The sequence below is a fragment of the Podarcis gaigeae genome (genome assembly GCF_964106915.1).
Source record: "Podarcis gaigeae genome assembly, chromosome: Z".
NCBI lineage: Eukaryota > Metazoa > Chordata > Lepidosauria > Squamata > Lacertidae > Podarcis > Podarcis gaigeae.
The window spans coordinates 39,263,240-39,277,931 of NC_139691.1; the positions used below are offsets into that span (position 1 = coordinate 39,263,240).

General features: G+C 43.6%; 1 protein-coding gene across 3 annotated transcripts in view; it reads right to left on the minus strand.

The window, feature by feature from the left end:
• LOC310836915 (glutamate receptor 3) overlaps positions 1-14,692 on the minus strand; it is a 210,259-nt gene that overhangs the window by 54,975 nt on the left and 140,592 nt on the right. For all 3 annotated transcript variants that reach the window (XM_083722848.1, XM_083722847.1, XM_083722846.1), the window contains one exon: positions 7,738-7,936. In XM_083722848.1, the coding sequence (XP_083578974.1) occupies positions 7,738-7,936 (199 nt within the window). The remainder of the gene's footprint in view (positions 1-7,737; positions 7,937-14,692) is intronic.

The following is a 14,692-nucleotide window of genomic DNA, read 5'->3' on the forward strand; positions in this document are numbered from 1 at the left end:
AAGTCAAAGGGGACCATTTATCAGCCATGCCAAATTTTGCTATGAAGATATACAAGATTTCACTTTAGGACCAGAAGTGGGCAGAAGTGCAGTAGTCTGGGATCACAGGAGGTCGAGGCCCTGTTACTATTTCTGCAGCAGGGCCCTAGTAGGGTCCCCGTCTCCAGTAACCTAGAGAGGTCCTATCAACATGAAAGAGGAAATTTGTAGCCACTGAAAAGGAATATTCTCACTCTTTGCACTAACTGAAGCCAGAGTGAAAGGAGCTGTGTGTAAAGAACACCAAATACTGTAGTGGTTTTTCCTGTATGCTCCAAAGTTAAGCTCTTGGCAATATTGAAAACACAAGATGCTTCAGTTTCAAGAAAACGGTGTGCAAGTTCTGTCACATGCAATGGAACTTCAGGAAAACCACGTTACTCCAAAAGAAGATATTGGAATACTCCAAATCATTTGCCCATGTGCATATGCAGCACAAAAAAGTAGATCTAGCTGGAAGGCAACATATGGAGATCTGCATTGGTCATTACAATGGATCTCTAATGATTATTCGTGTATAATCTTAGAAGAGTGTGTGGCTGAGACTATAATGAAGTTACTCTGCACTTCTGAATTTGTCACTAAATTCTGTGAGTAGGGAACTTCAACCCCGGGGACTGAATGCAGGCCTCTAGACCCCTCTGTCTGGTACTTGGTATTTTCCACAGGTTGCACTCATTCCCTGGCCAAATTCCTTTCCCTGGCCTGATGTGACCCTCTTTGAGTGTTTTTGCCTGACTAGAATGTGCCATTGAGATTCAATAATCGTTCTTGCTTGCTTAGAGGGAGGGTAGAGAGGTAACTAAAAGGTAAAGGTAAAGGTACCCCTGCCCGTACGGGCCAGTCGTGTCTGACTCTAGGGTTGTGCGCCCATCTCACTTAAGAGGCCAGGGGCCAGCGCTGTCCGAGGACACTTCCGGGTCACGTGGCCAGCGTGACAAAGCTGCTCTGGCGATCCTGCACCAGCGCAGCACATGGAAACACAGTTTACCTTCCCATTATAAAGCGGTACCTATTTATCTACTTGCACTTTAAGGGTGTTTTCGAACTGCTAGGTGGGCAGGAGCTGGGACCGAACAACGGGAGCTCACCCCACCACGGGGATTCGAACCGCCGACCATGCGATTGGCAACTCCTAGGCGCTGGGGTTTTACCCACAGCGCCACCCGCATCCCCTAGAGAGGTAACTAGCCTTCTTTAATTGCTTCACCCACTTTTGCTTTTTGTCCTGCTCACCGCTGGTATGTGTCCCCTGGATGGTTGTATGGAAGAGAGTGTAATTGAAAAAGGTTCCCCACTCCCCAGAGTGCTAACTGGGTACAAGGGTCACTTGGATCTACTGGAATTATCAAAAACAAATGGCTGCAACATGCTATATATTTTTTTCTAATTATGGATTCCATCATCCTCTTGTTAATTCTGATGTACAGAAAGAATCAGATTCATTATGCAACTTTAACACAATACATTACATTATCCCAAACCCAATAGCAATGCATTCGCTTTTTAGTCATGCAATGTCCTGTCAAAACAACAACAACTATGTACTCCAAGGAGTTAAAGGTGACATACATAGTTCTCCCCATTTTATCCTCACAATAATCCTGTGAGGTAGGTTAGGCTAAGGGATACAGTCACTAGCCCGAGGTCAGCCAGGGAGCTTCATGGTTGAGTGGCAATTTGAACCCTGGTCTCCCAGGTCCTAATCCAACACACTAACAATGACACCACAGGAGCCTTCTAGATCAAGCCAATGGCCCCATTTAGTCCAGCATCCTATTCTCACAGTGGCCAACTTGGTGTCTGTGGGAAGACCACAAATAGAACCTGACAGCAATGACACTCTCATCACTTGCATCTCCTAGCAACAGACATACAGACATACTGCATTGGATAGCAGAGGTAGAAGATCACCTCAGACATTTTGAAATAAAAGGGATTTTTATTTTTTTAGAATCAAGGATTACACTAAAAAGGCTAAAACATTCCCAATGTCTATCCCATTGGGATAAAAGCATTCCAGAATGTGGATAAAAGTGCACAAAACCCATTGACTGCCATTTATAGCACCACCCTTGTGTTGCATTGCTGCCTAGTGTTGCTAACTAGAAATAAGAAAGAAAGGTAAAGGTAAAGGACCCCTGGCAGTTAAGTCCAGTTGTAGACGACTCTGGGGTTGCGGCGCTCATCTCGCTTTACTGGCCAAGGGAGCTGACGTTTGTCCACAGACAGTTTTTCCAAGTCATGTGGCCAGCATGACTAAGTGGAATCCCTTGGTTGCCAGATAACTTGCAGCTGGGAAGCTACAGGAGCTTAGTAGCTATTTGAAGCATAAAGTATATTCTGCTGTGAAAATGTCACATACACAGATGAGAACACCATATCATGAGAACTCAGGGTGCATTGTTTTTTTTAAAAGAATGGGAATGTTTGACCTATAAAGTTTGAGTCCTGCCAGCCACCAAACCTTTATGATGGCTAGGGAAACAGTCAGCAGTATAAAACAGGTTGCTGGCTGGATGCCTACCAGTTCTGAAGCAGATGAAATTCATTACCATCTGCTCACATAAAATGAATTGCTGGTGTGATTCCACTTTCAAATAGTAAGTGTTCCCCATTTCATTAAAAACAACACCACAACATCAGTGACTAATACTTTGTGGCTTTGCTAATGAGGCCAAAGATTGGACTAACCTAGGCACCTCTCACCTGCACATGGCTAAGTGCCAGAGATTCTGGGACATGAACCAAGAACTTCATGTTCCAAGACCTTGATGAGTGACATATAACAACAACAACAACAAAATTTTTTATTTATATCCCACCCTTCCCAGCCCGGGCTCAGAGTGGCTAACATCAAATGTAAATAATAATAATAATAATAATAATAATAATAATAATAATAATAATAATATCTGTGTCAGGCACCAGAATACTCCTCTCAGCACAGAAAGAAAGAGGAAGAGGACTGACAATGAGCAGAAAGGCGCAATCCAAACAACCAAAGGACTGGAGCATGTGTCATATGAGGAAAGGCTGAAGTGTTCATTGTTTTTTAGCTTGGAACAAAGGTGGTGTATAACAAGATGCAGGTTGAGAACAAGGGGTTAAGGCAAAAGAGTCCCCTCATGGCATGGCTTTAGAACCTGGATGTGGTTGATCCAGTGAAACACAAGGAAGTACACCTCCACAGAATATGTAATTAATCTGTGGAGTGCAATGCCACAAGATGTAGTGATGGCCACCCACCCAAATGACTTTAAAAAAGGATTAGACAAATTCAGGGATTAAAATGAGCACCTGTTAACAGCTATCACCCATAGTGACTGTAAAGAACCTACAGGTTCAAAGGCAGTATCTGACTCAGTATCAACTGCTGGAAAGCAAGACTATGTGAGGCACAATTGCCTTCATGTTCTGGTCATAGGATTCCAGGAGGCATCTACAGGATGCTGGGCACTTTGGATCTTTACTGAATCATACCAGGGATCACAGGGATGTGGGTGGCGCTGTGGTCTAAACCACAGAGCCCAGGTTCTGCTTACAGACCTTCTATTGGCATCTGGTTGGCCACTGTGAAAGACGGATGCTGGACTAGATGGGCCATTGGCCCAATCCAGCAGGCTCTTCTCATGTTCTAAAGCATTTGCACCCACCATTTGCTGGAATAGGACAGCTGCTGTTCTCGGGTCCTGTTTGCAGACAGGATTCTGGACCCTTGGAGGCCTGCAAACAGGACCTGAGAGTTGCAGCACTCCCATTCCAATAACTGAGTATAAATAAATAAATTAAAAACAATAAAAAACTAGAAGCAAAACAATACATAGAAACAGAACTCACTGCATGATGAATGGAGCGTATCTGAAGAGACAAGTGGAGAGAACTGTCTCCCCTTCCCAAGTGCTGCCTTCCCAGTAGGGATCCTCCACCCCACACACCTGCAATGAATTACTGTCAAATTCACAGTTCCCCCAATGGATCCTGGGAACTGTAGTTTCTAAGGGGGCTGGGAATTGTAGGGGTAAACTAAAGTTCTAAGGATTCTCCTAGGGGGAAGCCCTGCACTTTAAATGCAAGAGGTGCAGAACTGTGCTGTGCAGAAGGCATCTCTCCAGCAGCCCATGCTATGCAATCAAAGCAAATTCAATACACATGAGACTTTCCCCATTGAATCCTAGGGACTGTAGTTTGTTAAGGATTCTAGGAACTGTGAAGGATGAATTCTCATGCCTATTGGAGGGAAGCCAGGATTGCTTAAAGGGGTACAACACTTCTTTAAATGTGTAGTATGGGTGCAACCCCCATGTGCCTTTAAATAAACTTTAAACATGTGGTATGAACACAGCCAAAGATACATAGTTTCATCTTTTGCTGCATCTTTAACCAAAGCATCTAGTTTGGTCCTCCAGGAGCAACCCCTTATGCCACAGGACAAACTGGATTATTATTGTTATTATTATTTGGGGGGCAATGGAACTTTCAAAAACAGATGGTAAGTGTGTGTTTGTCTAAATATAAATTAGAAAACCTTACTAAGTCTTTGTGTGGTGCTGTGGGTTAAATCACAGAGTCTAGGACTTGCCAATCAGAAGGACAGCGGTTCGAATCCCTGTGACGGGGTGAGCTCCCATTGCTCGGTCCCTGCTCCTGCCAACCTAGCAGTTCAAAAGCATGTCGAAATGCAAGTAGATAAATAGGTACCGCTCCAGCTGGAAGGTAAACAGCATTTCCGTGCGCTGCTCTGGTTTGCCAGAAGCAGCTTAGTCATGACCCGGAAGCTGTATGCTGGCTCCCTCGGCCAATAAAGAGAGATGAGCGCCGCAACCCCAGAGTTGGTTATGACTGGACCTAATGGTCGGGGTCCCTTTACCTTTACCAGGGATCACAATATTTCAACAAATCCCCAGGTAGTGCCAGGCGCGCCTTATCATCATCATTACCATCATCATCATCCTGTCTTTTTCCCTGATAAGGTCTCAAGGGTAAAGGGGCAGTAATTGATGAATGAGTAATCAAGAAATAGAGTGTCACATTCTCCCATACCTAGTCAACAGAGCAAGACCTCCTGTCCAATGCATTTCAGCATCAGCCTGTTTCCTCAGCTCATGCTCAGGGATTAAGAACCAATGGCTCTTGAGAGGTTGTTGGGCTTCAGCACCCTTCAACCTCACCCAGCATGGCCAATGGCTAGGGGCAATGGACGTTGCAGTTCCACAGCATCCCCACCCTTGCTTTAGCTCCTGATTAAGCCCTAACTCTGGACCCAGACCCAACCCAACTCTTCAACCCTCAGTGGACTCTTTATCTGAAAGCGTTCCCTTTGGAATCCAAACACCCAAGGTCTTAGCCTGACTATGACCCCAAGTTATAAGGTACATAAGTCCTTATTTTAGCTGTCAGAGAAGTTCCAAGTTATGCTGCCACAGTCAAGTTCATCTCTCCCACCAACCCCCTCTCTTGATTGCACTAGATTTCCCTTTACATATTATTTAGAATTCCAGATGCATCTTCCTCCAAGAGACATAGCAATAAAGCACCCAGTTCTTTTAATTGTACATTGCAGCATTCAGATATTTAATGATTTCCATTTTTTACACCTTGTAACAACATTTGCCTTTCATTTTAGATAACAGAAGAGGGGGTGCATGCATCTTTTCCTCTCTGCCAGCAATTGATCTTTTATAAACGCACACACACACAAAAAAACACCTATCCCTTGAATCACAGTTTGAAGACAACGGAAGGGCCATAGCATGCAACTCTCTGGAGAAGGAGATAGCAGATGAAAATAGACAGTTGCCAAAAGCATTAAATAAGTATCCTTGAGTGTTTGCGGCGAGACTTTGTTGCACAGACTCCTATATCCAGGATGCAGGAAGAACTGGAGAGATGGTGGGGGAAGGTTTTCTGCTAGTCACTCACTGCAGCTGTAGTCCAATAACACATGGATGACACCCTTGCATTAAACCATAGTTTATTGTAATGTTCACAATAAATGGGCATTACAGTGAACTATGGTTTAATGCAGTATCCTCCAGATTTTGTTGGACTTCAACTCTCATCATACCTAAGCATTAGTTATGCTGGCTGGGGCTGATGGGAGTTGGAGTCTGACAACATATGGAGAACACCATTTTGCCTGGTATAATGCAATATTAATGAGATATGAGCTCATATACCCATCTTCCCTTCTCGTGCAACTGTGCATTGACTGCAAGCATTTCCTTTTAGCTTTGATTAACCACAGTTTAGTGTTGTGTCCAAGCCCTAAATTGTGGTTAATCTGAACTATGGTTTGCCAAAACAATCCAGCTGCCATGTCTCTCAAGTGGCTTGTTTCAAACAAGCCATAATTGCGGCTCTCCACAGCTTGTTATGTTTAGACAACATGACAAGCTGCAGTTAATTGGGGGTAGCTCTCTGAGGAGAATAGCCTCCCAACAATTCTGAGCACTTTTTACAAATTACAGTTACTGGGATTTTTTGTGGAAAGCCAAAGGCAATTTGATACTGCCTTAAATGTATAGTGCAGATGGGGCCTAAGAGGGTTGGTTCAATCCTTTCTGCTTATACTGCCAACTAATGAACTACAATCTCTGGCTTTGTGCTATGTTCAAATCAGTGTTCTTGTTTTGCTTTGCTCCAGCAAACCATAGTCAGTAAGCCAAGAACAAACCATGCATATTGTTGAGAGCAAAATAAACCATGGTCTCTGGTTCAGACTAATGCTATGCCAGGGAACATGGTTTGTTGCCTATCCACATGAACAGGAAGGAGTGAAATGAGCCAGAAAGTCAATCCATTAATGAGGTCACTTAATTATGAAAAGGCTCCCTCTAAAACAAAATTACAGTGTACCATAACAGGCCTGGTACTGGAATGTTAAGCGTACTTACATATACAAATATTCTTTTGAGACTTATCAGCATATAAATAATTACATCAAAAGGGGAGGAGAAATGTACCTGCTGGATCTTCCCTCCACCCTGAACAGGGCTTACACAGCTACAGGAACATAGGAAGCTGCCTTGTACCAAGTGGTATGGTCCATCTACAACTCCGCTCATCCTTGACAACTGGCCATGCGAAATGACACTGATTTGAGCCCAGCATTGTCTGGAGGTCAGCACAATTTCTACCTATGTTGTCTGTTCTGACTGGCAGCTGCTTTCCAGAGTTTCAGTTAGGAGTCTTTTCGTCTTTACTGGGATTGCCAAATTTGAGCCTGGGACCTTCTTCAAGGAAGGTATGTACAATCATAGACTCATGGAATCATAGAGTTGGAGAGCCATTTAGTCCAACCCCCTGAAGTTCAGGAACATTTTTGCCCAATGTAGGTTTTGAGCCCAAGACCCTGAGATTAGGAGTCGCTTACTGACTGAGCTGCTCTGCTATTGAGCTAGGACCCTTACATCCATAGCCTCTCTCCACGAAACTTTTGCAGAGCTTTTAATTGCACACACAGTGCCTACATGCATCTAGGTTTTGTGCGCATAGATTACATTTATGTGTTAGGCTGAAGATGGAGCAGCTCCAGTAGCTGCAATCCTTCTCCACATACACAAACATGCTGAGAGAATAAAGGGTGATTGTGCTTCTTCTTTTTTTTAAATACTACTACTACTACTACTACTACTACTAATAATAATAATAATAATGAAATAGTTTAGCCATTGTAAGAAAAACCAGGAAACTTACTCTAAAAAATTCTTTGGTTGAACCTGAATCCAGAGTTCCATAGGCTATTTCAGTCTGCTTAGCCAAGTCTTCAGCACTTTCTATGGGAGACACCATCCTTTCCACCGTAAGGAAGGCAGCAAGGTTGGCAGTGTAGGAAGAGATAATGATGAGGGTGAAGAACCACCAGACGCCGCCAACAATTCGCCCTGAGAGAGATCTAAGAAAGAGGAGATGAGGTTATATCGGTTATAAAAACAAGTCTTTGATCTTCTTTGAGAAGAGAAGATGTGTGTGTGTGTGTGTGTGTGTGTGTGTGAGAGAGAGAGAGAGAGAGAGAGAGAGAGAGAGAGAGAGAGAGCTAGGCACCCATATTGGCATTAAAAGAGGCCCCAACATCATCAATAATCATGGCATGAAAACCACCAGTGCCAAAACCCCTTTTATGCTGCACCTACTGGGCTGACAATCCATTCACGGAGTGGGTAGAGGCAAGAGAGAAATAGATCTCACCATGGCTACTATCCTCTTCTGGGCTGAGCTCTGGCTGTCTTTAATCAATGCAAGGGTGGAACACCTGAGCATCTTTCCACATTGTATCTCTAGCCAAATTAACAACTCATGTGCTGTGTCCGCTAATTCAACTCACCTGACTGAAGTGCTCTACTCCAGCAAGTCTATAGGCCAATCTAGGCACCCAATCATGAGAGAGTGAGAGTTAGGGTTAGGGTTAGAGAGGTGAGAACTGATTCCAAAATATGCCCCCCATGCTATGGTGGAGCACCCCATCCACCCTCTGTTTGCCCTTGTTTCCATTCATTGTAACTATAGAACATGTGTGTGTTGTTAGCATGCATTGTACTCTAATGAAAGTATGGCTTTGTATGTGTGCATGTGTGTGTGTGTGTGTGTGTGTGTGTGTGTGTGTGTGTGTAAATACCTCTTCCACTCCATCTCTCTCTCTCTCTCTCTCTCTCTCTCTCTCTCTCTCTCTCTCTCGTTATTCATGCGCTACACTGAGCACATGTACAAGTTGCCTCTACATCTGTACATACGTCTGTGTGAACAAGCTTACTAGATTTGCACAACTCAGCTACTGCATACACACAGGTATGCAGACTGCACATTTGTTGAAAGTCACATATGAAACACTCAGGGTGCACACCTCAACTATTTGCCTTACACTTGTTGAATGTAAATGGCCATTCTCTCTCTCTCTCACCCCCACCCCACCTCCACAATATCCCCAATATACGCAACATTCACATACATCAGAGTCAAAATGAACTTGCTGCCAACAGTCCTTCCCTGAGAATGTCAACAGAAAGGAAGACTCATATCCTCCTCCTCCTCCTCTTTAACTCTCAGCTCCCTTCCTACCCACAGAGTTCTTTCTTCCTTGACTTCCCTCAGCCTCCCTACTTTCGCCACCTCTGACATCAACGCTGTTTCTAATTCTGGAGCTTTACTTGCTAGCTAGGTTGATCAGGCTGTCTGGACAATGCCTACGTTTACCGTATATATAAAAAAACTGCATGTGTGTAGGCTCTGCCTGCACGATCTGTTCCTTGCATATTTTTAGTGTACAAATTGCTTGTTCCACTTGTGCATGTGTAGGTTTTACAAAGACCTATGAGGGGGCAGGCCCTGTTGGAAATGGGCGGCCTCCTTCCCTCCATGCATTGTATGTATGTTGGTAGAAACATAGGAACCTGCCTTTTGCCAAGTCAGACAATGGCTCAGTCTAGCTTAATATCACCCACACTGACTGTAAGACATGGCATCTGCCAAGCCCTGCCGACTGGAGAAAACAATAATAGGCTAAATGCATCAATGTTTGACACAGTATGTGGCAGCATCAATTGTTTATGTATGGTATCTGAAAAGGTTGATGGTCATGCTTTAAATATTTTTTTTGGGAGGGAAGGATCAAAAAGGATATAGTAGCCATATCCCAGTACATTTGCAAGCACAATTCAAAGAGTTGGTTAAAGCCCTAAACAGCCTCGGCCCAGTATACCTGAAAGGGTGTCTCCACCCATCACTCAGCCCAGAGACTGAGGTATTGCTCCAAAGGTCTTCTGCTGGTTCCCTCACTGTGAGACGTGAAGCTACAGGGAACCAGGCAGAGGGCCTTCTTGGTAGTGGCACCTGCCCTGTAGAATGGCCTCTCATCAGATGTCAAACAGATAAACAACTATCTGACTTTTAGAAGACACCTGGAGGCAGCCCTGTTCAGGGAGGTTTTTAAAGGTTGGTGTTTTATTGTGTTTTAAATATTTTGTTGGGGGCCGGTCAGAGTGCCAGGGGGACACCCAGTCAGATGGGCAGATAATAATAATAATAATAATAATAATAATAATAATAATAATAATAATAATAATATCTGTCAAAATGGGGGAAAAACTGGAGAGGGAACAGTGGTGCAGTATGGGGTGGATGCAGGGAAGTGCAGCACCTGGGCATTAGTGGCAATGACATTCATCAAACCATCAGAATCACTGACACTCCTTGCTTTGACAAGTGAATGAGGATTTCAAGTTTGTCTGTAAGAACATATTAGCAAAGCGGATGTCAGAGAATGATGAAAAGAACTAAACAGAGGCTAGGCACTTGTTTTCTTTGATGGGGTTCCTCCTTCAGTCCAGCAGTTTAAATTGTAACACTCATTGGCAATATGAAATGCAATTCTAAATAAAAGCTAATGGTTGTATTTCAGCTGGCTGAATATATTTAGTTAAAGCTCAATGTGTTTTATGGGTTGAACCAATGCTGTAAGAAGTAAGCCCACTGAACCTTCTCCCAAGAAACTGTGCAGAAGATTGTAGCCATGTTGATCTTACTTATATGGGTATTATTGGATCTTGTTGGGTGCTATGTTATAATTTTGGACTTGCATTTATGGGAAGAGGGGTGCGATATAGGGGCTGTTGTGATGAACTCCTACCTCAAAATTAACCACTACTACATCACTGGTGGTGCTGTGGGTTAAACCACAGAGCCTAGGACTTGCCAATCAGAAGGTCGGCGGTTCGAATCCCTGTGATGGGGTGAGCTCCCGTTGCTCAGTCCCTGCTCCTGCCAACCTAGCACTTCGAAAGCACATCAAAGTGCAAGTAGATAAATAGGTACCGCTCCGGCGGGAAGGTAAACGCCATTTCTGTGCGCTGCTCTGGTTCGCCAGAAGTGGCTTAGTCATGCTGGCCACATGACCCGGAAGCTGTACGCCGGCTCCCTCGGCCAATAAAGCGAGATGAGCGCCGCAACCCCAGAGTCAGTCACGACTGGACCTAATGGTCAGGGGTCCCTTTACCTTTACATCACTGGTGGGGAGGAGGGAACACTGAGCATCCGTGGCAGAGCATCTGCATTGCATGCGGAAGGTCTCAGGTTCAACCTCTGGCATTTCTGGGAAACCCTAGACAGCCACCCCAGTCAGGGTAGACAATACTATGATAAATGGGCCAATGGTCTGATTTGGTGTAAGGCAGTTTCCTATTTCGATTTCTTTTAGTTCTTTTTTGAAGAAAACGTTTCAAAATGTGACTCACTATGGACCTTCCCCAATTACTATTTCTTTTGGTCATTTTATTCTGCTTAACAGGAGCACTTGTGCAATTTTAGAAATGAAATAACTGTTCTATATTGCCATATTAAGCAAACATAAATGTAAAATATTCAGTGAATGGAAATATGTATTTTTTTTGGAAAAAATATGTATCAGCAAGCTTTCTTGATCAGATCCTACTGGGACTTTGAGTATCTAAGTCTAACACATAGAGACATGAGGAGATGTTCTGGTGTATTTTATGTTAATTGGAATTTGCATGTCTAAAACCCAATGTTCCAAAGCATGCATATTCCGCTTTAGCAATTGAGTCTCTGGCAGATTTCCATTTTAGCCAGCATTGTCCCGGAAGAGGACTGCAAATATTTAGTCACTTCATTCTCCCTAGCAAATTTATAAAAATGCAGAAGGAATTTATAATAAGCCAAGTCATTGTAAGAAAACTTTTTCATCACCAGAAATCTAGAGATATGATTTTGCATTAGTTCACCGGGTGCTGAAGGAAAAAAAAACCTTATTTGCATCAGCCACTAGTGTATGGTTAACACACAATTCAGGAAGTAATACTCATGCATCAAATCAACAAGTATTCAGGGGTTGGAACTGTGCTGGCTAGACCCATCCCTGAAGTCATGCGAAATGTGTGTGCTTTGACACAGGTGGCTGAAAAGGAATATCCTTCACTGTGTACAGCTGGACTCATGAAGGATTCTACACAATATGGAACCCTGTTCAACCAGTGATTCCCCCTTTACTGATGTTTGCATCAACATATGGGTGATGTGCATGGCCCCACTTCATAAAGATAAAGGGACCCCTGACCATTAGGTCCAGTCATGACTGACTCTGGGGTTGCGGCGCTCATCTTGCTTTACTGGTCGAGGGAGTTGGCGTACAGCTTCTGGGTCATGTGGCCAGCATGACTAAGCCGCTTCTGGCGAACCAGAGCAGCGCACGGAAACGCCGTTTACCTTCCCGCCGGAGTGGTACCTATTTATATACTTGCACTTTGACATGTTTTCGAACTGCTAGGTTGGCAGGAGCAGGGACCAAGCAATAGGAGCTCACCCCATCGCGGGGATTTGAACCGCTGGCCTTCTGATTGGCAAGTCCTAGGCTCTGTAGTTTAACCCACAGCACCACCTGTGTCCCTCTTCATAGTCACTCATTAATTCAGCATGTGAGCTTTACTTTCTTAAACGCTTCATGTTGTGAGACTTTCCCTCCCTCAGTGTTCTAGTTATCATTGTTTGGTGCAGACCCCAGCCCAGTAAACCAGGGAGAGACTTACTTAAATTTGATTAAACCACAAGAGTGGATACCCCTTATAGCTGCCCCTTCTCCACAGCAACCACCCACCCAAGAGCTATTGGTAACAGGGACAGAAGAGAGCACTCTGGAAACCAATTGGGCCCATAAGTCTCCAAGGGTGAATCAACTTAACTGGACTTCCACCCTGGTAGATGGATGGAAAACCTGTCATCAGAATAGGCCAGAATAGAATATCAAACCCAATGTGTGACCTACAGTAATGACTTGTCCAAATTATATTGGCGTTGTATTCTCTTGGTCTTTGAGAAGACTATAAAGCTCAGAGCTTTCCCCAGTAGGATACTCATGGGCTCTCAAGTATATTGGGCTGTATTCAATGCTAGTCTGACTCAGAGTAGACCAATTGAAGCTAATAGGCATGACTAATTTAGGTTCCTTAGTTTTAATGGGTCTACTCTAAGTAGAAATTAGATGAAACCCATTATCTCTGCAACTTTAATTTGTGTGTGAGTTTAGCACAAAATGAACTGCATGCACAACAGATTTCAAATTAATGACACAGAACATAGACACATTGAGTTGGAGTGGACCCCGAGGATCATCTAGTCCAACTCCCTGCAATGCCAGAATATGCAGATCAAATCTGCAACCTTGGCAGCACCATGCTCTAACCAACTGAGCTATCACACTATAATGATACCATCTGCAAGGAGTACCAATATTCTTCTGAACCCCAAATCCCTGGCCCCAAAAACAAACTTTAGGATTATAAAAGTCAGTGGTTTCCCCTCTCCTTCTAAATTGCACTTGTCCTCTCAATAGTATTTATGCAAAGTACACAGAGTGGTCAGATACATGAAAATAAGCACAAAATCAATTGCAGTTAAGAGCGCCTTCCTCAACAAATGAACTTTAGCTGTTATCATGAAATCAAAGTAAATAGCATACCTTGAGAGGAAAATTTGAGTGGATGCATGTTAAAATAATAGCATGTTAACAACAAGGACAAAACAGATGCATTTTTATGCAACAGTTACATTATATTTACAGAACATTTGCTCAGTCTTTAATGGGAACAACGTGAATGTTTAACTATACTCTTGACTACAAATTATGCATCTCTCTGTCTTAGACAAATTCTCATTAGGCACTCTAATCTGGAGCACTTTTAATCCCACTTACTTCTGTTGAAGTCAGTTGGCATGATTCTTGATGACCACAAAGTATTCCTGTAGTTGGTTTTTTTTTTTTTTGAAAGGACAAAGATCTAGAGATGCAGGCAGGGATCTAAAGTGCTGTGTAAAGAGATTTTTAGGTGCGAGGGGAAAATGCTGGCTGTCTTTGGTTTTCTCATATTGGTAGCCATGGAGATTTTCCATCCCACTGAGATTCCTATTTGCTTGTTTATGTTCGTTAAGCATTTTAAATTATCTACCAACTTTCTAAAAGGATTAGGAAAATTCCTTCAGGGTCAGACTATCAGTTTCTAGCTGCTGAGTTGGCTATGTTCTACCACCTCTTGTTGGAATCACTATGCTTCTGAAAGCCAGTTGTTGGGAACTGCAGGGGGTGAGGAATGTTTTGCCCAGGTCCTACTTACAGACCTTCTATTGGCATCTGGTTGGCCACTGTGAAAGACAGATGCTAGACTAGATGGACCATTAGCCCAATCCAGCAGGCTCTTCTCATGTTCTAAAGCATTTGCACCCATCATTTGCTGCTGCTCTCAGGTTCTGTTTGCAGTCTTCCCTTAGGAGGATTCTGGACCCTTGGAGGCCTGCAAACAGGACCTGAGAGTTGCAGCACTCCCATTCCAATAACTGAGAATAAATAAATAAATTTAAAACCATAAAAAACTAGAAGCAAAACAATACATAGAAACAGAACTCACTGAATGCTGAATGGATCCTATCTGAAGAGACAAGTGGAGAGAACTGTCTCCCCTTCCCAAGTGCTGCCTTCCCAGTAGGGATCCTCCACCCCACACACCTGCAATGAATAGTAATTCAATTCACAGTTCCCCCAATGGATCCTGGGAACTGTAGTTTCTAAGGGGGCTGGGAATTGTAGGGGTAAACTAAAGTTCTAAGGATTCTCCTAGGGGGAAGCCCTGCGCTTTACATGCGAGAGGTGCAG